The sequence below is a fragment of the Lithobates pipiens genome, unplaced genomic scaffold, assembly GCF_037356315.1.
Source record: "Lithobates pipiens isolate NorthernLeopardFrog02 unplaced genomic scaffold, aLitPip1_a1.2 Scaffold_18, whole genome shotgun sequence".
Lineage (NCBI taxonomy): Eukaryota > Metazoa > Chordata > Amphibia > Anura > Ranidae > Lithobates > Lithobates pipiens.
In genome coordinates, this window is record NW_027507758.1 from 281080559 (window position 1) to 281101745 (window position 21187).

Genomic DNA, 21187 nt, shown 5'->3' on the forward strand with positions numbered 1-21187 from the left:
GCCCATCAGTGCCCACCAATGCAGCCCATCAGTGCCCACCAATGCAGCCTATCAGTGCCGCCTAATCAGCGCACTTCAATGAAGGAGAAAAATGACCCGTTTGCAAAATTTTATAACAAACTATTAAAACATGATTTATTTTTTTTAATTTTTTTGCATCTTTTTTTGTTTGTTTAGCAAAAAATAAAACTCCGAGCTGTAACTAAATACCACCAAAAGAAAGCTCTATTTGTGGGAAAAAAATGATAAAAAATTCATTTGGGTACAGTGTTGTATGACCGCGTAATTGTCACTCAAAGTGCATCAGCGCTGAAAGCTGAAAATTGGTCTGGGACTGAGGGGGGTTTAAGTGCCCAGTAAGCAAGTGGTTAAACAAGAACTTAACTTGTTTGGTAGATAACGCACAGGGTTTGAAAGACTCTGTTAATAAGAAATTGAAGTAATTAAAGGCTTCCTTTTCTTTGGCCAGTTCAGCTATTCAGCCAGCTGTTGCAGCAATTGGTATCTGCCAGTCCGTAAAGCATCAGGTCAAATGATAGGCCTAACTAGGAGGATGATCTGCCTGAAAGTAAGAGGTATTTCTCGAGCGCTGTGATTTGCTATTGGTGTCTTAAAGGATTCAATACAGAAGGTTTCTCGTTTTGGCTCTCTTGTCTGTACATATGCGCAGACTCTTGTGGCTTAAGAACTGGTCAGCCGAGCTTTTTTTGTAAAAAGTTATTGGCAGGTTTCCCTTTTCGTGGGGAACGTTTTATTCGGTGATCATTTGAACAAATATATCCAAAAAAAATTCCGGGAGGAAGAGTTCTCTACTTCCTGTGAAGAAAAGCACACTCATTTAAAACCTCAGGACTGCTTCCTCAAATGTCTCAGTGCCAAGGCAGTTCCTCTACCAACAGGGTGCTAGGGCCAGGGCCAGAAGAAGCCCTGGGTCCAAGATTCTTCTAAACCCAGCACCAAGCCCTCATTTAGAGGGGACGCCCCCATTCTTTCGAGTGGGGCTAAGGCTGCTGCACTTTGCGGACATTTGGAGAACAATAATTCAGGACAAGTGGGTCACCTCAATTATATCTCGTGGTTACAAGCTGGAGTTTAGGTTTTTAAGATCCAGCGTTCCCTCGGATCCTCCAAAAAGAAATGTATTGCTTCAGGCACTACATCATCTAGTGCAGGCGTCTCAAACCAGCGGTCCTTCAGCTGTTGCGAAACAACAAGTTCCATCATGCCTCTGCCTGTGGGAGTCATGCTTGTAACTGTCAGTCTTGCAATGTCTCATGGGTCTTGTAGTTTCACAACAGCTGGAGGGTCACCAGTTTGAGACCCCTGATCTAGTGCATCAAGGAGTGATTGTAGAGGTTTCCGGTATTCGAAAAGGACATGTGCCGATTTTATATCGGCAGTCCATAGAGTAGAAAACTGGAAGGCAGATTATCTCAGCCACCTGCAGATCTACCTGGGGGAATGGTCCTTACACCCAGGGGTGTTCCAGGAAATTTGCCAGCATTGGGGATGGCCAGAGGTTTTCCTGGAGTTGGGCTTTAGCAACAAAAAATATTGAACACAAATGGTGAAAATAAACCAATGCTTTAATCATATGTACTTTACTGTCATCTCGGTGTGCTTTTTTTTTTTTTTTGAATGGGTCTTTCATCGGCACTGTGCATCTATTGTGCTGCTGCTGTTCAACATTTGTTTCTGTTTACAGCGTCCTAACTATCCTAGTCATATGACCAAAAACAGCTCATGTGTGGAATGTTTGCATCTTGGCATCACATGTTCTACAATATATAGACTTTCTGCAACTCCTCTCTACTTGTCTTGAATAACTAGCTATTTATTAAACCATACAGCGTGCCCTACAGGACTACACTTTCTGCATTGGAAAGGAAATCCTTCATGGTAGGAATCTGCCGCTGCTTACCACTTATTAGTGTTAGCTGTTCACCACCTTGCTTGAGTACGCCGTGTTACTGTCCCAGGATAAGAACTTCCGACTTTAAGACCTTTACAACTGAACTGTTAGAAGCTGTGCCAAAAAAAGAAAGGCAAATGACTAGTTGCCATTATTATCTGTGGTCTTCCAGCAGCTGGTTTTTACCCCCCCCCCCATTACAGATTTACAAATCCTTGTTCTGTCTCTGTAGGGAGGTGGCCATCTTGGTAGAGGCAGGGCTTTGCTTCCTAACATTAGAGCCTCCAGCAAAGAAAACAGTGAGTATAACAGTAGTGACATTAGCAAAAATCTCTTCAAATTTCCTGAGACTAGCAGTTAGTGACAGCAGTGGTCTCCTAACTGTGGCCCTTTGCCTGCTTTTATCTGGCCCTTGGGACACTACTCCTCCTACTGATACGAGACCTTATTCTGCCAACTGACACCAACAATGAAGCACAATATCTCCCACTAACACCAATAGTGAGGTACTGCTTCTCCCCCCTAATACCGAATTTGTTGACATTTACTCCCACTGATGCCAGGAAAACTACCTCTGGCCATAGTCTGGCCCCCCCAAAGTCTGAAGGACAATAAACTGGCCCTTTAGAAAGTTTGGAGACCCCTGCCCTACAATATAGCTATGAGGCTAAGCATAATCGCATACCAGTAAGGGAACTGCTATTTTTAAGAGCGGATACCTAACAAAAGGTACTATTTAAAGGTACCACTTAGGCACAACATCTTCCGATGGATCTTTATAATGTAGCACATTGTTCAGTTCAGGTCGACTTTAATCCAGATTCAAGAGTCCCTACATGGGTTATTTCCGCCACTACTTCAATGTTTGTAATGAATTGCTGGAAATTTTACTTTCAGAAAAACACACTGCTTTGTAGCGAGTTGCAACTAAGCTTTTATCCTGACATGTTTTTGGTGTAATGGAAAAATTTATCTAAAATGCACATTTGTTGATTCATTCTCAAGTGTATATCGCATAGCCCACATCTGTCCCTAATTAAAGAGGAACTGCAATCTGCTCACATAATTTGTAATAAAAACATCTTTACCATTCTGAAGCTTCCCTCCAATCATGTTGCATATTATTTTATATATACTGTGATTCTGTACTTGCCAAATATGCTGCTGAAATCTCCATCCACTGAGTCTGGCTGCAGCCATTTTAACTGTGGGCAGCTGAAGCTGCTGCCTGTTCACTTCCTGGATTTACACAGAGGCACACCTGCAGCTCTCATTGGCCTTCTTATGGCTCATCCCCCTCTCTTCCTGGCAAACTTGCCAGAGAGCTGTGCATGATGTCATAAACCTAGGCTTTTTACCAGACAAGAAACAGGAAGTGGGTTGTAATAAGGTATGGCAGAAAAAAAATGGTTTTATTATCCAAAGTTAAAACAGCAAGGGTAGAAGATTTAATAGATGGAAAGTTGGAAAAAAATTACTGTCTGTTTTAAGAGTGATTGTCCTTCTCTTGGAACCAAATTCCTCTTATCCTTGGCTGTCCCCCATTTTAGTCAGATATTTGGATCTCTATAAAAAATGTACATTTTAACTAAAGTTAACTGAAGTTGCACTTGTATGAACCAGGCCTAACCGGTTATCCATCGTGTACCTAATTGCATTTTTTAATTTATTTTGAAACTTCCATATAAAGTCCTCATTCACATGAGTGTAGAGACTTATACCCCGTGTAGAGGCATCGCTGTGAATCCGTACAGCCGCTGCATCTCCATTCACTAATATAGACTGCCTGCACATAGCTCCATACTAGTCCAAAAAGATAGACGCATGGCTTTACATGCTTTATGGGCTCTGTGCCTTCTTTTTTTCCCCATGAATTCTTAATGGTCCCTAGAACTAGTTGTGTGGCAGGGAATGTGTCCTTTGCCTACATACTTTGTGATAAAATGTGTCCTCCTGTTTGATCCCTGGGAATAGGAAGGTGTGCGTCGTTGTAATGAGCCTACACGAGGAGCAGGTTTTCCTTTCAGTTCAGAACAATGGCAGGAAGTGTGTTAATCATTCCTGGAGGTGAGATGGGTACATTCGTGCCAAGCTGTATACTGATCCTATTCTAATTGTTATCTGGTGCCACCCACAAGTCTCATACGCTCAGCAGACAGACTATAGGGAGAAGCATATAAATACTATAAAAACAGCTTTGTTCCAATTAGATCCCCAGTGTTCAGCCTTTCATGTGCTATCTGTGTGGTGCAGGGAATCGAGCCTGTTTTTAATCACCAGAGATGACTGAAGATTGAATATGTGCTCTTTAGTCAGGGTATAGCTGGTATTGCTTTTTCTCACCTAGGTTGTTGCAACTCTTTATATTATGAGGAGACACTGATGTGATGGGGGGGGGGGGGGGGGGGTCTTAAAAGATGAAAAGGGGACTTCCGGTGTGAAAGGGGCTCTGATGTCAATGGTGGGGGGAGGGGGGGGCGCTGTGATGTGAAAGGGGCACTCTGATGTAAAAGGGGGGGACTTTTGATGTAAGGGGGGCACCGATTTGAAAGAGGGCCTCTAATGTGAAAGGGGGTACTTCTGAAGTAAAAGGGGCTGTGTAAGCGAGATCTGGTTTGAAAGAGGGTTCTAATGTGATGGGGTAGCTTCTGATGTGAAAGGGGGACTGATTTTTTTTTTTTTTTTTTTTTAATTTTTTTTTTTTTTGGTCCAGGAATAATTTAAGTTGCGCCTTCCCCTCAAAAAATACTGTAGCTGCTGACTTTTAATATTGGGACACTTATCTGTCCTGGAGTCCAGCGATATCGGCACCACAGCTGATGTTTCCATTGGCTGTCGGGTGCTGCCATTCCCAGTAAGGGAACCTGGCAGCGAAGCCTTATGGCCAGGTTCCTACTGCGCAAAGTGCAGCTGAGCTCTCCTACTGGCTTGACTGTAGGGGAAGGCGGAGGCGGCCACCCTTCTGATGTACCTCACCGTTGGGACAAGGTACCTGTCAAAAACTGGTACCCAGTCCCCCCCCCCCCCCCCCCCCCCCCAAAAGGTGCCAAATGTGGGTGGAACTCCGCGTTAAAATATCGAATGTGGTCCTCATATTGGAGACATTGAAAAGGTGAACTGACTCCAAATATCCTGGCCCACCCCTCCAATCCCCACTGTACATCAAGTTACTGGGCTTCCTCGTACTGCCGATGAAGTGGTCCATATACTGCAATACACGGCCCAAAAGTAAATCTCCTTCATAATGCTTGCAATGGCAGCACTTATGGCTCAGTGTGACCGCATTGACTTTTGAGACGCACCTATTTCTTCAGGGTCACCTTTAAGGGATGGAGAAGCCTCAGATGCACTTGTCATTGGTGAGCTTGGTCACATGGCTGCGTTAACCTATGAGCATTATAATGGATGCTCGTTCTAGGGCTGTGTATTACGATGTACGGACAGCTGCACCGCCAGCCTGACGCATCATTTTTTCCCTGAAGTAGGAGTTAGCCTTTTAACGCCAGGGCAAATATTTTGATTGTACTAACATGGAATCCAATAACAATTCAGCTTTCTTGAAACGAATTACACCAAACGGAATCATAATGGGGGTTTCCTATTGGCTGCCATGAGTTATTGCATGCACCCATCATTATTCATGGCATGATTTGTATTTTCCCTGTTTATGCAGATGAATGCATTGCGTTTACAGCCTCTACTGTTCTCAGGTTGCCTCCCGCTGCTAAGCAACTTTCTTTGTCTATGTATGAATGATGAGGAGAAATTTTAGACACCCTAAAATTATCCTCTGACAGCAGGGATGAGGTTTGAAGGGTAGAAATTTGTACATCATTTTCATGTCTCCGTTGATTTATGTTATGTCTGCATTTTCTCAGACTGAAGGTTGTGGGTGTCTTTTTTATTTTTTATTTTTTATTTTTTTTTGTGGTTGACTTCAGTGGGAATTTGGATTCTTCTTTTTCACCTAGGGTTGATTATGGATGATTTATTTTATTTTACTAATTTATATATCATTTTTATATTTATATAACAATTTTCCACATAACTCTGTGGAGTACATCAACCATTCATAACATTTCCTGTCCCAGGAATGCGGACAGTCTGTCCCTCCTAGAATACAATCGCTCAAGCCAGTTTAGTTAGAAGTCAATTAACCTTCTATTCTGATTGTGGAAGAAAATATGGGGGTGGGGGGAGATTTCGAAACCTTCATAAACATAAGGAATCCTTGGAGAGAACTGAACCCAGGTCCGCAAGACAGGAGTGCTATCTACCATACCTCCCACATGGTGAATGCAAGCATTTTAATTGTTAAACAATGTTTTTAAGTCGGTAGATATTAGAAATCATGAACTGAACCATGAGTAATCATACGTGGTTTAGGTTTCCTCATTTTAGTCCAAGGGCCAAACAAGAGAACATCAATTTCCCCCATCTCTATGACGAGGAGCATGGCTGGAGGAATTTCCATTGCTGGCTGTTGTATTGAGGAAGTGGTGGTACCACAAATACAGTTGGGATCTGATACAGCCCTTGTTTGGTTAATCATTTTCCACCTGGCTCAGTTGATTTTGAAATTGACTTTTTCCGAGCCAAGTGGTGCTTGCAGGGCTACCCGTGATGCCAATTATTGAGAATTCAGCAGATGGCGGCTGAAATTTTGAGCTGGTCGTTAAGCTGACAAGACATCAGTAGAATTTGTTTGAAAAATGTTAATTTTCCTAAATTTGATTTTCTATTTGTAAGGGCTCTTTCACATGGAGGGACTGCGCTATTGGATCTGCCTGCTCAGTGGAGGGTTCTGTCTGCTGATCCCCCACTGAGCAGGCAGATGACAGGCAGGGGTGGATCCAGAGTCTAGTCTTGGGAGGGGCACTGCCAGAAAATAAGGCGCTGTTTATAGCGCACAAAACAAAAACCACAGAGGTAATCAAATGCCACCAAAAGAAAGCTCTATTTGTGGGGGAAAAAAGGACATACGTTTTATTTGGGTACACGACCGCGCAATTGTCAAAGTAACACAGTGCTGTATCGCAAAAAGTGGCCTTGTCGTTTTTAAAGGGGGTAAATCTTCCGGGTCTGAATTAAGATTGAACAAGACAAAAGTCAATACTAGAAGGGCAGCATTTTTTGTTTTCATAAATAATGGCATGCAACGTGTATTCTGCGATTTTTTTTTTACATCATTCATTTTTGTACTCCCTTTTATTCACATACTTTGGTGCTCTGGGGGAGGGGCTCCCATGGAGAAGCAATAGAGATGAGCAGGATGCGTATTCTGGGATTGCAGGCAGCATCACACAGTGACACACAGCCACTGCTTCATCCTGTCTTCACACCATGCTGGAGCCTGGAGAAGATGGAGGGAGGAGGTAGAGCCAACACTCACACTAGACATGGAGGAGGAAGAAAGCTCCGCTCTGAATGCTGGGGCTCTCCTCCTCCTCAGCAGCTGCTCACACGTAACTGACGTCACTGGTTGCTAGATGTCAGGCGGCACAGGCTCTAGCAACCACTGCAGCGAACAGAGGCCAAGCCAGTGGTGTGGCTCCACCCATCTTCTACAGGCTCCAGCGTGGCTTGAAGACAGCAGGGTCTTGCTCTCGGCGACGCTGATACTGACATGAGAGAGAGAGAAACTCGGGAGTCAGTAATATTTTCTGATGACAGGTCTGTGTCCACTTCGCTTGTGAAGAGTGGACACGGGCACAGCCTGCTATTCCTCTGTGGATGGTCGGATGTAAATGGACCGCCTGTCATCTGATCCAATCCACCAGAAGGATCTGGAATGGATTACCCTATCCATCTGTTTTTAGCGGATCGAATCAGATGTTGGCGGGTGTAAATGAACACAGGTCCGTTTACGTTCCGCCGCTCCATAGAGGGCAATGGATGGTCCGAACGAAAGAGCCCTTTAGTGGAGTCAAAATGACAGTCATTTCTTTTCAATGAAATTCGAAGGAGCAGGATAGAAAGGAACACATTTCTAATGGGATTTCCCAAACGAAAACCACATACCTTTTTATTAATTCCAAAATTGATTCTTAAAAGCAAAGATTGAGGCTGGGTTCACACTTGTGCGATCAGATATTGCATGTGCTTTGCAGATCACATGCGATGTCTGCGCAATGTGAATTTAGCCATACAAACTGGCTGAAATCGCATCGCATTCACACCAAAATGGTGCTAGACCCTTTCTTTGTTTGGTCCGCACTGAAGTTGGATTGCATGGGTGTTCATGCGATCAGACTCCTGCACCAATTCACAGTTTGCACTGCGATCTGCAAATCGGTCTGGGGGGGGGGTGTCATTAACTTTACATCGACACCCGCAGGGGTTTGCAGATGTCTGTGTGAACCGCCGACGATTCAGGTGTGATGCAGGAACCCGCACAGGAAGTGCGCTGGTTCCCGCATTGCACAAGTGTGAACCCGAGCCTGAATCTTCTTACAAGAACCTCCTGAGTGTATGGCCAGCTTTATTTGGAACTGAATCATCTCACCTTGAACTGTTTATTTTTCCTGACCTGCACAAAAGACTGGCCATAGCTGGCTTGAATTTCAGTCGACTCACCTGGAATCTGAGCCTTGGCCCTGCAAGCACCACCTGAAAAATCAACTGAGCCAGGTGGAAATGTGAGCCTTGTGGAAAGCTATTGACCAAACAGCGAGTGCATGCCACCAGATGTAGTCATTGGCAGCAAAAATTGTATTCAAGCAATAGTGAGTGCAGAGGCTGCCTGAGCAATAGCTGGCATTGGAGATTCTTCCATTCACATGGTTTAGCTTAAGCCTAGGTTCACAATGTAGCTATTTGGCATGCGTCAAAACGTATGCCAAATCTGTGCCAATGGCACCATCCGAATCTGTGTGACGACACATTTGCGGTGCTGCACCGATTCCTAAAAGTAGTTTCTGTACTACTTTTTGGTGACTTCAGGGTGCGATTTTTCTATAGACATCTGTGCAGCACCTCGCACAGGTGTCTCTGAACTCGCCCCACCCCAAGTCGGGACTGACATGCGGGAATTTAAATTGTACGAGTTCAGCGGAACTCGCACAATTTCTTTCCCACTGTAAGTGTGAACCAGGGCTAAATGGGGGCATTAATTGATTTTTCTGCTTGCCTGGGTGCTACTGGAGAGAAAATTGAGTGGTGTATGACTAGATTAACTGCTCCATGGATATCAGAAGGCCTCCGTTGGCAGCAATTGACAGCCCCACAGTTCTCTATTAGTATCTGCTCTATCAGTATGTATAAAAAAAAAAATCAACTCGGTCATTTATTTGCAATGGCAATCATCCCAAAAGATGGTTTGTGGATGCCCATATGATAGACCTCATTGTGCAGCATCTTGGTAGAACTATACAGTATGTAGTGTTTTTAACACCTATCCAATTTTATAACACAATTTTGTCTTCTTTTTTTTTTTTTTTTTTTTTAAACCAGTGGTATGTATAACCTAAGGGGTACTGTGAAGTGTTTCAGGGGGATCCTTTGATTATTTAGTGAAACTAGAATCTCTTGCTCTGCTTTACCAATCAATCCATATGTGAAACAAAAGTAGTTCTCATTATTTAAAACCTGACCTGTTTAGAGAACATTTATACACATTTAGCCTAGGTTCACACATGTGCATTTCCCGCACCACGTTGCAATCGCACTGTGTTTGTGACCCGCTGCAAGGTTAATGAAGCCCCAAAAGAAGTGTCAATTGAAAGATAATGACACCCCCAAATCGGTTCGCATATCGCAGTGCGAACTGCAAATTCAGACAGGAATCGGATCACATAGGTGTGAACACCCATGTGATCCGCTTTTGCTGAGGACCAAAAAAGGGTCCTGTGCGGGTTTGGTCCAAATTATATCTATATACTATCTGTGTGGCTGAAATTGCATCCCACAAAGATCACATGTGCAATGCAAATTGCATCAGATGTCAGACATCACACCAGTGGGAACCAGCCCTAAAGCAGAACTTCATTCTCTCAATGAAGATTGACTATCTTTCATCCTCATACTGCTAGCATTAGTAAATGGATAGGAAAGTATTTCATATTTACTTGTTTTAAACTTTATTTATTTTTTTTTATTTTTTTTTACATTTCTTCCATAACTTCCTGATTTTCATATATACGCAAATAATATTATACATCCCAGTAGTCTTCAGGAGGGAAGCTCATCAATGTCTCAGCTAAGGGCAGATGGATTCCAGGAAGTAAATGCTACATGAATTCGTATGCCCTTACTCAGTATAGTCACTGCCAGAAATACTAGGGGGTGTTTCTCAAAATGAAATCTTAGCAAAATAAAGCAATGGAGACCTTGATGGATGGGGGAGTTTGCTCTGAACATCGACAATGAATTTAATTGTTTATGGGTTTGTGGTGCTCAGATGTATTCCAGTTCCACTTTAAAGTGTTACTAAACCCAAGACCCTGCATTTACTATATCTGGTCTCCCACAGTACACAGAACATGGAAATGCAATTATTTTAGGAAATATAAACTCCTAAATGCCTTTTTCTCATCAGCAGTATATAGCAGTCTTGTAACTTCTATCAGTGTCTGGTTAAAGCTTGTAGGGGGAGTTTACATTCTACCCTGACTGTCCTATGAGGCTGCAGGACCCCTGACCCTCTTTCTGGACAGTGCTGATTGGCCCTGTGCTGATCACATGCACCCTTCCAAGGAAAAAAACTCTCCTAGCTATACACACCAAACTGAGCATGTGCAGAGTGACTCCAAAGGCGTTGTCTTATCGGGAGATGGATTAGGAGCTGTGTAAGAAGGGAAGGATCAGAGAAGACAGAATTAAACAGTCTTTTTACACAATGCAGAGGATTAACCCCTTAGGTTTCACAGTGGGTATAACAAGCATGCTTTTCTGCTGTGGGTTTAGTAACACTTTAAACCCTTTTTTTTAAGTCAATGGGGCCCCCAGGTGGTTTATGCTATAATATACTAGTTTGCACTACATATTAGCATATTATGACCACTTGCCTGCCTAATGTGCCCTCCATTGCTGCACTGTCACTGATCCAGTGGGTCATGGGTGCTTCCATTTTTACCTGGTCTTACTTCCAGGTTATGCCTGTCTGGCCTCTTGAATGGACAGGCTGTGATGATGTGACTCCCCTGCGCATGCACAGGAGTGACATTGTCATGGCACAGATTGGGTGCCATAAATGACAGCAGACAGGCAGGGGGAAACCTTTTGGCAGAAGAAACAGATAGGGTCTCTTCTATCCTAAAAATCCGGCATGCAATCAAGTTTTACAGAATTAGTTTAATACCACCAAACTTTCTTTTTTTTCATTTTTGGGTAGAGGAAGGTTATAAATTGTGTATGTATGTGTGTGTGTGTAATATATACTTACTTTTTTTTTTTTTTTATTATGTACACCCCTTACATTTTTTGTAAATATTTTATTATCTTTTCATGTGACAACTCTGAAGAAATGACACTTTGCTACAATGTAAAGTAGTGAGCGTACAGCTTGTATAACAGTTCAAATTTGCTGTCCCCTCAAAATAACTCGAAACACAGCCAATTAGTCATTTTTCCTCCCTGGTGTCATGTGACTCGTTAGTTTTACAAGGTTTCCGGTGTGAATGGGGAGCATGTGTTAAATTTGGTGTTTTCACTCTCTTACTGGTCCCTGGAAGATCAACATAGAACTCTCTGAGGATCTGAAAAGAATTTATTGCTCTACATAAAGATGGCCTAGGCTATAAGAAGATTGGCAAGACCCTGAAACTGAGCTTCAGCATGGTGGCCAAGACTATACAGCAGTTTAACAGAACATGTTCCACTCAGAACAGGCCTCGCCATGGTTGACCAAAGGAGTTGAGTGCACATGCTCCGCGTCATATCCAGGTGTTGTCTTTGGGAAATAGACGTATGAGTGCTGCCAGCATTGCTGCAGAGGTTGAAGGGGTGGGGGGGGTCAGCTTGTCAGTGCTCAGACCATACGCTGCACACTGCATCAAATTGGTCTGCATGGCTGATGTCCCAGAAGGAAGCCTCTTCTAAAGATGATGCACTAGAAATCCTGCAGTTTGCTGAAGACAAGCAGACTAAGGACATGGATTACTGGAACTGTGTCCTGTGGTCTGATGAGACCAGGATAAACTTATTTGGTTCAGATGGTGTCAAGCGTGTGTGGCGGCAACCAGGTGAGGAGTACAAAGACAAGTGTGTCTTGCCTACAGTTAAGTCATGGTCTGGGGCTGCATGAGTGCTACCGACACTGGGGAGCTACAGTTCATTGAGGGAACCATGAATGCCAACATGTACTGTGACATAATGAAACAGAGCACGATTCTCTCCCTTTGGAGACTGGGCCACAGGGCAGTATTCCAACGTAATAACCCCAAACACCCCTCAAAAGCGACCACTGCCTTGCTAAAGAAGCTGATGGTGATGGACTGGCCAAGCATGTCTGCAGACCAAAACCCTATCAAGCATCTGTGGGGCATCCTCAAACGGAAGGTGGAGGAGCGCAAGGTCTCTAACATCCACCAGCTCTGTGATATCATTATGGAGGAATGGAAGAGGACTCCAGTGGCAACCTGTGAAGCTCTGGTGAACTCCATGCTCAGGAGGGTTAAGATGGGGCTGGAAAATAATGGTGGTCACACAAGATTGACACTTTGGGCTCAATGTGGATATTTTCACTTAGGGGTGTACTCACTTTTGTTGCCAGTGGTTTAGACATCAATGGCTGTGTGTTGTTATTTTGAGGAGACAGCAGATTCACACTGTTATACAAGCTGTACACTCACTACTTTACATTGTAGCAAAGTGTAATTTCTTCAGTGTTGTCACATGAAAAGATATAATACAATATTTACAAAAATGTGAGGGGTGTACTCACTTTTGTGAGATACTGTACCTTTCAACGTAATCTCTTTTCCTCACTTACCTTAAAGTAGAACTAAACTCTCCTTCAAACAATTATTATATTGCATGGAATTTCCCCTTCTCTCTATTCTTGTTCTTGTAACAACCCAAAATTTGTGCTTTTCTTTCACTTTTGACTCGAGGCGATATTGGTAAACTGGACAGAGACTCTGCTCCCTAATGGGTGGGGACACTCCTTCTACAGTCTGGCCAAAACCAATGACAAAAAAGGTTGTTGTGTGTTTTTTTTTTTTCTTTTTAAGTGCACACACACACGCCAGGGAACCATTGGCTTGTCTAAAGGGGCACATGTTTTAATAAAGTTGAGAACTGCTGACACCATAAAATGCGGTCATGCTGTTTGGATCTACTTCCATAGTAAATGTGTATTTGGCTTTTGCCCATGTCCTCCCTGGAGAAAGATTTATAGCGATGTTATTAGAAAAATTAGAACTTCTTGCAGTACCAGACTTGTGATGTAACGGTTATTTAGTTTCATTTAATAATGCTTTATCCGGATTTTGGATGGGGCACATAGTGATTGTGGTAGCCGCTGCATTCATGTTTGACACAGGGGAGTGTTGTTTCTATGGCAACAGAAAAGCTTTCGTTAGATTGGCTGTTTTGAAAGAAGAAACTAAAGTCCAAGACATTGCTGAGTGATATGGAAGCCTAGACACGTCTGCTCTTTATTTAAATGTAAATGATCTATTTGGAAAGCTACACTGTACTTGTGTATTTATAGCTGGCTGGAACCACAGCAGTGACTTAGGACATGGCTGCACTGCATATGTGGATGAATACTACATCTGCGATATGTGCTTTGTATTGGAGGTTAAATAAGTAGGCTATTCTGCTCTTACTTTATAGCAGAAATGTGAAGGACAGACTTTGATGAGAAGTACGTATTTTAGAGTGAAAATGTGCATCAGAGCTTTGACTGCTGAAATCAGGCTACGTCCCTTGAGAGACGTAAACATATGAAAAGAGCCAAGGAAAAAGATTAAATATGGATAAGGAATGCAGAGCTAAAAATGCAGGCGCCTAATCAATGCAAATGCTGAGAACCTTCTTGCCTTTCAGCTGGTCCATCAAGATAATATTTACCGCGGCTGTGCTACATCCATTAGCCAGTCTGTGTGATATAGGTGGGTGGATGGGTTTGTGAATGAACAGGATTCTCTGTACAGAGATTTTGCTGTCCATTCTGATTGCAGGGATGGAGTGCTGGGCCTCAATCTCTTTTCTCCGTCTACAAGGTGAAACATCAGAGGTCTGCTTGGACCCCTGATGCTTCACCAAAGCACACAACAGGTGCTCCTAAACAAATTGTAAAACATAAAAAAATAAGTAATTGTCAAAAAAAATTAAATAAAAATGTAAAAATAAAAAAACTGACACCAGTGGTGGAAGTACCAGGGTCACAAAGGTTGTACTAGCAACTGGGCCCTGGCATTCCGCCACTGGACTTGGAGGGAAGGGCCCCTTCATGGTTTCTTCCACAGGAGCCCTAAATGATCTACTTACACCAATGGTGGGGGGGGGGGTTCCTAAATGGAGACAAAGGCAGAACTAAAAAGTGGACAGAGTGTCTAGCCCTTTCCAGCTGTAAGCAATTAAATGGTTACCCATTTGTCCAGGCCTAATATATATTTTGACCTGCACTGCTGGAGTCTGACATGTTCTCCTTGTGCCAATGTGGGTTTCCTCCGGATACTCTGGTTTCCTTCCACACTCCAAAGACTTTGCTGGTAGGTTAATTTTGCTCCTGTCTAAACCTGGCCCTAGTATGTGTATGTATGAATGTGAGTTGGGGACCTTAGAGTTTAAGCTCCTTGAGTACAGGGACTGATGTGAATGTACAATATACACTCACTGACCGCTATATTATGTACCCCTTACTAGTACCTGGTTAGGCACCTTTTTGCCTTCAGAACTACCTTAATTCTTCGTGGTATAGATTTAACAAGGTGCTGGAAACATTCCTCAGCTTTTGGTCCATAGTGATGTGATAGCATCATGCAGATGCTGCAGATTTGTCGGATGCACATCCATGATGCAAATCTCTCATTCCACCACATCCCAAAGGTGCTTTATTGGATTGAAATATGGTGACTATGGAGGTCACTGGAGTACAGTGACCTCATTGTCATGTTCAAGAAACCAGTTTGAGATTTGAGCTTTGTGACGTGGTGCATTATCCTGCTGGAAGTTGACATCAGAAGATGGGTACACTGTAGTCATAAAGAGATGGACATGGTCAGCCACAATACTCAGGTAGGTTGTGGTGTTTAAACAGTGCTCAATTAGTGTAAGGGGCCCAAAGTGTGCCAAACAAATATCCCCCACACCATTACGCAACCAGCCTGAACCATTGATACAAGGCAGGATGGATCAATACTTTCATGTTGTTTAACCACTTAACAACCGCCCATTGCCAATTAACGGCTTCAGGGCGGTTGTTTAACTCTGAGAGGCCGTTAATTAATGGCCTCCCAGAATTCTGCTCTCGCGCGCCCCCTGGGGCGCGCACACGAGAGCATCCGTGACCGCTGGGTCCAGTGGACCCGGCGCATCACGAATCACGGTAAACGGCCGCTCATCGCGGCCGTTTACCACGTGATCGCTCCGTCAAATGACGGAGTGATCACTTGTAAACAAGCCGGCATCATGTTATGATGCCGGTTCCTCCCTCCCTCTCTCTGTACCGATCGGTACAGCGGAGGGGTAAGAGATCGGTGTCAGCAGCGATGTGGGCTGCATCTGCAGTGCCCACATCGCTGCTCACCGAAAATTAACCCCTCGATTCCCTGCATTACTCTGCAATACCCTGCCATTACTCTGCAATACCCTGCCATTACTCTGCAATACCCTGCCATTACTCTGCAATACCCTGCCATTACTCTGCAATACCCTGCCATTACTCTGCAATACCCTGCCATTACTCTGCAATACCCTGCCATTACTCTGCAATACCCTGCCATTACTCTGCAATACCCTGCCATTACTCTGCAATACCCTGCCATTACTCTGCAATACCCTGCCATTACTCTGCATTACCCTGCCATTACTCTGCATTACTCTGCAATGCTCTGCAATGCCCTGCAACGCTCTGCAATGCCCTGCAACGCTCTGCAATGCCCTGCAACGCTCCGCAATGCCCTGCAACGCTCCGCAATGCCCTGCAACGCTCCGCAATGCCCTGCAACGCTCCGCAATGCCCTGCAACGCTCTGCAACGCTCTGCAACACTCTGCAATGCTCTGCAACACCCGCCAATACCCTGCAATGCTCTGCAACGCAGTACTCTGCAACGCCATACTCTGAGATACCCAGCCATAGTCGGTGATACCCTGCAATACCCAGCCATAGACATCCCCCCCCCCCTTCCCGCCGCCCTCCGCCCTCCGGTGCTTCTACCGAATCGCTAATACGATCAAAGCCAGCTTAGAGGTGAGATGCGGGGTCTTATTGACCCCACATCTCACTGTAAAGAGGACCTGTCATGCCATATTCCTATTACAAGGGATGTTTACAATAAAAAAATTATTTTTGGGGAAAAAAATGTCAAACTAAAATAAATAAAGTAAAATGAACAATAAAAAAAGTTTTTTTTTTTTTTAAAGCGCCCCTGTCCCCATGTGCTCGCATGCAGAAGCGAACGCATACGTAAGTCCCGCCCACATATGAAAACGGTGTTCAAACCACACATGTGAGGTATCGCTGCGAACGTTAGAGCGAGAGCAATAATTCTAGCCCTAGACCTCCTCTGTAACTCAAAACATATAACCAGTAAAAAAAATTTCAATCGTCGCCTATGGGGATTTTTAAGTAGCGACGTTTGGCGCCATTCCACGAGCGTGTGCAATTTTGAAGAGTGACATATTAGGTATCTATTTACTCAGCGTAACATCATCTTTCACATTATGCAAAAATTGGGCTAACTTTACTGTGTTTTTTTTTTTTTTTTTTTTTTTTAAGCACAAAACTGTTTTTTTTCCAAAAAAAAGCATTCGAAAAATTACTGCGCACATACCGTGCGAGATAAAAAGTTGCAACGACCACCATTGTATTCTCCAGGGTGTTTGCTAAAAAAACATATATAATGTTTTGGAGTTCTATGTAATTTTCTAGCAAATAAATGATGATTTTTACATGTAGGAGAGAAATGTCAGAATTGTCCTGGGTGCTCCAGAACACCTGATGGCGCTCCCTGCATGTTGGGCCTCTGTATGTGGCCACACTGTGTAAAAGTCTCACACATGTGGTATCGCCGTACTCGGGAGTAATAGCAGAATGTGTTTTGGGGTGTAATTTGTGGTATGCATATGCTGTGTGAGAAATAAACTGATAATATGACAATTTTGTGAAAAAAAAAAAAAAAAGTAAAAAGAATCTTGATTTTGCAAAGAATTGTGGGAAAAAATGACAACTTCAAAAAACTCATCATGCCTCTTACTAAATACCTTGGAATGTCTTCTTTCCAAAAAGGGGTAATTTGGGGGGTATTTGTACTTTTCTGGCATGTTAGGGTCTCAAGAATTGAAATAGGCCGTCAGTACTTCAGGTGTGATCAATTTTCAGATATTGGCACCATAGCTTGTGGACTCTATAACTTTCACAAAGACCAAATAATATCCACCAATTTGTACTTATTTTTACCAAAGATATGTAGTGGTATAAATTTTGGCCAAAATTTATGAAGAAAAAATTACTAATCTGCTACATTTTCTAACAGAAACAACGAAAAATTCATTTTTTTACAGAATTTTCGGTATTTTTTCTTTTATAGCACAAAAAATTTAAAACCAGCGGTGATTAAATACCACCAAAAGAAAGCTCTATTTGTGTGAAAAAAAGGACAAAAATTTCATATAGGTCCAGTGTTGCATGACTGAGTAATTGTCATTCAAAATGCGAGAGCACCGAAAGCTGAAAATTGGTCTGGTTATTAAGGGTGTTTAAGTGCCCAGTGGTCAAGTGGTTAATCCAAATTCTGACCCTACCATCTGAATGTTGTAGCTGAGATCGAGACTCTTCAGACCAGGAAATGTTTTTCCAGTCTTCTATTGTCCAATTTTGGTGAGCCTGTGTGGCTTGTAGCTTCAGTTTAATGTTCTTAGCTGACAGGAGTGGCACCCAGTGTGGACTGTTACTGCTGTAGCCCATCTGCTTCAAGGTTCTATGTGCTGTGCATTCAGAGATGGTATTCTGCATACCTTGCTTGTAACGAGTGGTTAGTTAAGTTACTGTTGCCTTTCTATATTCTTGAACCAGTCTGGCCATTATCCTCTTACTTCTAACATCAACAAGGTATTTTCACACACAACTGCTTCTCACTGGATATTTTCTCCTTTTTTTTTTTTTCCATTCTCTGTAAACCCTAGAGATGGTTGTGTGAAAATCCCCAGTAGATAAGCAGTTTTTGAAATACCCAGACCAGCCTGTCTGGCACCAACACATCCATGCCACGTTCAAAGTCGCCTAAATCCCCTTTCTTCTCCATCTGATACTCGGTTTAAACTTTAGCAAGTCGTTTTCACCACGTCTAGATTCCTAAATGCATGGAGATGCTGCCATGTGAATATCTGATTAGCAATGTGTGTTACCAGCAATTTAACAGGAGTACCTAATAAAGTGGCTGGTGAGTGTGTATGTAAAGCACTGTGTAATTTGATGGCACTATATAAGTACCTGTAATAAATAAAATAAATCTGTGTCCAGCTTATTGCTGGTCATGCAGTGAATTTGAGCATCGCTCAATATTCGAGCAATACTCAGCCTATATAATGGTATCATCGTTTTTTTGGTTTCACAAAGAGGTTTTGTATCATGTTGGACAAACTCTATTCAACTGCTAGTCTAATCATTCCCATTTCTATGAGGAAAGGTCAAGTACTTCTGCCATTAAAGTTCTTCAGGAATGAGCATTAGTCTAATGACCTTGCAGTGAGACACGTTCCCAACTATGGGCATTCTAAAGAACACAGGCATTCAGTGGTGATTGTAGGAAACGCACGTCAGAAATATATTTTTTGCGACCAATACTATTTTCATTGTTGGTGTGTGTGTGTCAATGGACATGTGGCACCAAAGTGCATAGAATGTTTGTTTGTTTTTTTTGTTTTTTATCTCTTGTGCAGCTGAATGTTTTCAGTAGGTCTGGCCATGATCTAGAGATAATGCGATCATTATGTCGCTCCTGAAACAGCAAATTGCTTTTATTTATCCGAGTGACTGGGGCTAAAGCTGGCTATATAATATATTATAACATTTTTTTTGTACAATCTCCTTTTTAAGATTTACTTTCAACAATGAAGTGCAAGGAACTACCTGATGCTTTTAAGATAAGGAGTGTGTGTGTGTATGATTTTATATATATATATATATATATATATATATATATATATATATATATATATATATATATAGTGTGTGTGTGCGCATATATATATATATATATATATATATATATATATATATATATATATATATATATATATATATATATATATATATATATATATATAATTTTTTTTTTTTTTATATACACAATTAATTTGTTTTTGGCTAAATCTAAAGGAAAAATGTACAATAAGATAGTATAATGTATGGCCAGCTTAAAGGGGGTCCAATTTGATCACTTCCTTCCTTTGACACCATCGATGGGACACGGCTCCTTCCATTGACATCATCGATGGGGTGTTGTTTACTCCCTCTGGACATCAGTATTTTTTTCTAGTCCTGCTGGCCCTAGTCTGACCCCCTAAACCAGGGATATGCAATTAGCGGACCTCCAGCTGTTGCAGAACTACAAGTCCCATGAGGCATAGCAAGACTCTGACAGCCACAAGCATGACACCCAGAGACAGAGGCATGATGGGACTTGTAGTTTTGCAACAGCTGGAGGTCCGCTAATTGCATATCCCTGCCCTAAAGCCTGAAGTACAGTAAACTGGCCCTTTGTTTAGAAAGTTTGGAGACCCCATGCACTAGACAATAACAGCTGAAATTTAGAAATCTAAATCTGGTTACTCCTTGATTGCTTGAGTATGTTGGGAGTCTGCATGATCCAATTCTTAGGCTGTGTTCCTTTCACTGTTCTTATGAAGCCTAGCTTCTGTATGTCAGTTTACTGTTTTAAAAAGTCTTTGCTATTGCTTTTTGAACAGGAAATATCAATGGTCAGTTTTTTTAAAATATGAAAAGTTGTGTTAGGCTATGTGTAGAGGACAATTGAACTTGGGGACCCGGTTATAAAGCGGTATAGGCCAACTTTGGCCATGCATCTTCTTCTTTAATGTTAAGATGCTTCAGCACAAAAGCACTGATTTGTTCTTTTACATATGTGGTTTTCATACTATGGGACACTACATCAAGTAAAGCCCCATCTATTTGAAATGGTGAAAAAAGACATTTTAATTTAATGAAATGGTGGGAGAAAAAAAAAGACCATTCAAGGAGGAAGGATGTCACGTGACCTGTTTGAGGTCATTCGACAAGTGCTCTCCCCCTATCCATGAATGTACTCTGCAACGTTATGCAGAGAACTCATCACAAAGGCTCCGCACTGCGCTTTCCACGTTAAAAACTTAAAATGTAGGTGCATAGTGGAATTTTTCCAGCTACATTGTGCAGAAAAGGGACACTGCAGTTTTTTTTTTCTTTTTGTTTGTTTTTTTTTTTTTTTTTTTTTTAAATAAAAAGGCCACAATCCAGCCACAGAAAGGTTAGTGTTCCGATTCTGAACGATCTTTTTGTAAATAAAAAATCTTGACTTGCCTAAATGTAAATTTTTCTTACTATTGATTAGGGAATGGGATTAAAGGAAGACTTCACTGTGCTGAAGGTGGGGACTGTAAGGAAAATCCAGCTCAATCCATTCTTTATTTCCACTAAAATTTAAGGCATGGATCTTTGGGGCATTCTCATGGCATCCATAGACACGAAGGTTGTTGCCCAATCTGGTCTCATTTTATGTTTTTTTTTTTTTTTTTTTAAACTTCTATCAAGAATTCTGTATTGTATTACACTAAGCTTTTAAGTTGTGTGGCTCTTGTTTGGATCTATTTATTAGTAGACCCCCCTATGTGTGCTGCATGTGTTTTTTTTTTTTTTTTTTTTTTTTTTTTTTTTTGTACAAGGGTATGTGATTATTTACCTCTTCACATTCTCTGTTTCTAGGTACAGATTTCCCCTCAGCAGGGTGGCTCTCGGGTTCATTGTGGCATTCTTCAGTTGCTTCACCCAGTGGCAGAAGTAGCCACACTCGACGACACAGCATTACATCTGACAGTGGAGATACGGGCATTGGAACCTCCTGTTCAGACAGTCTGGAAGGTGAGTGCACACACCACTTCTTCTTCTT

The 21187-nt window shown here is 42.3% G+C and overlaps 1 protein-coding gene across 3 annotated transcripts in view; it reads left to right on the forward strand.

Annotated features, from left to right (window-relative positions):
* Positions 1–21187, forward strand: part of CEP85L (centrosomal protein 85L) — a 300266-nt gene that overhangs the window by 83944 nt on the left and 195135 nt on the right. For all 3 annotated transcript variants that reach the window (XM_077487040.1, XM_077487039.1, XM_077487041.1), the window contains exon 2: positions 21004–21159. In XM_077487040.1, coding sequence (XP_077343166.1) covers positions 21004–21159 — 156 coding nt within the window. The remainder of the gene's footprint in view (positions 1–21003; positions 21160–21187) is intronic.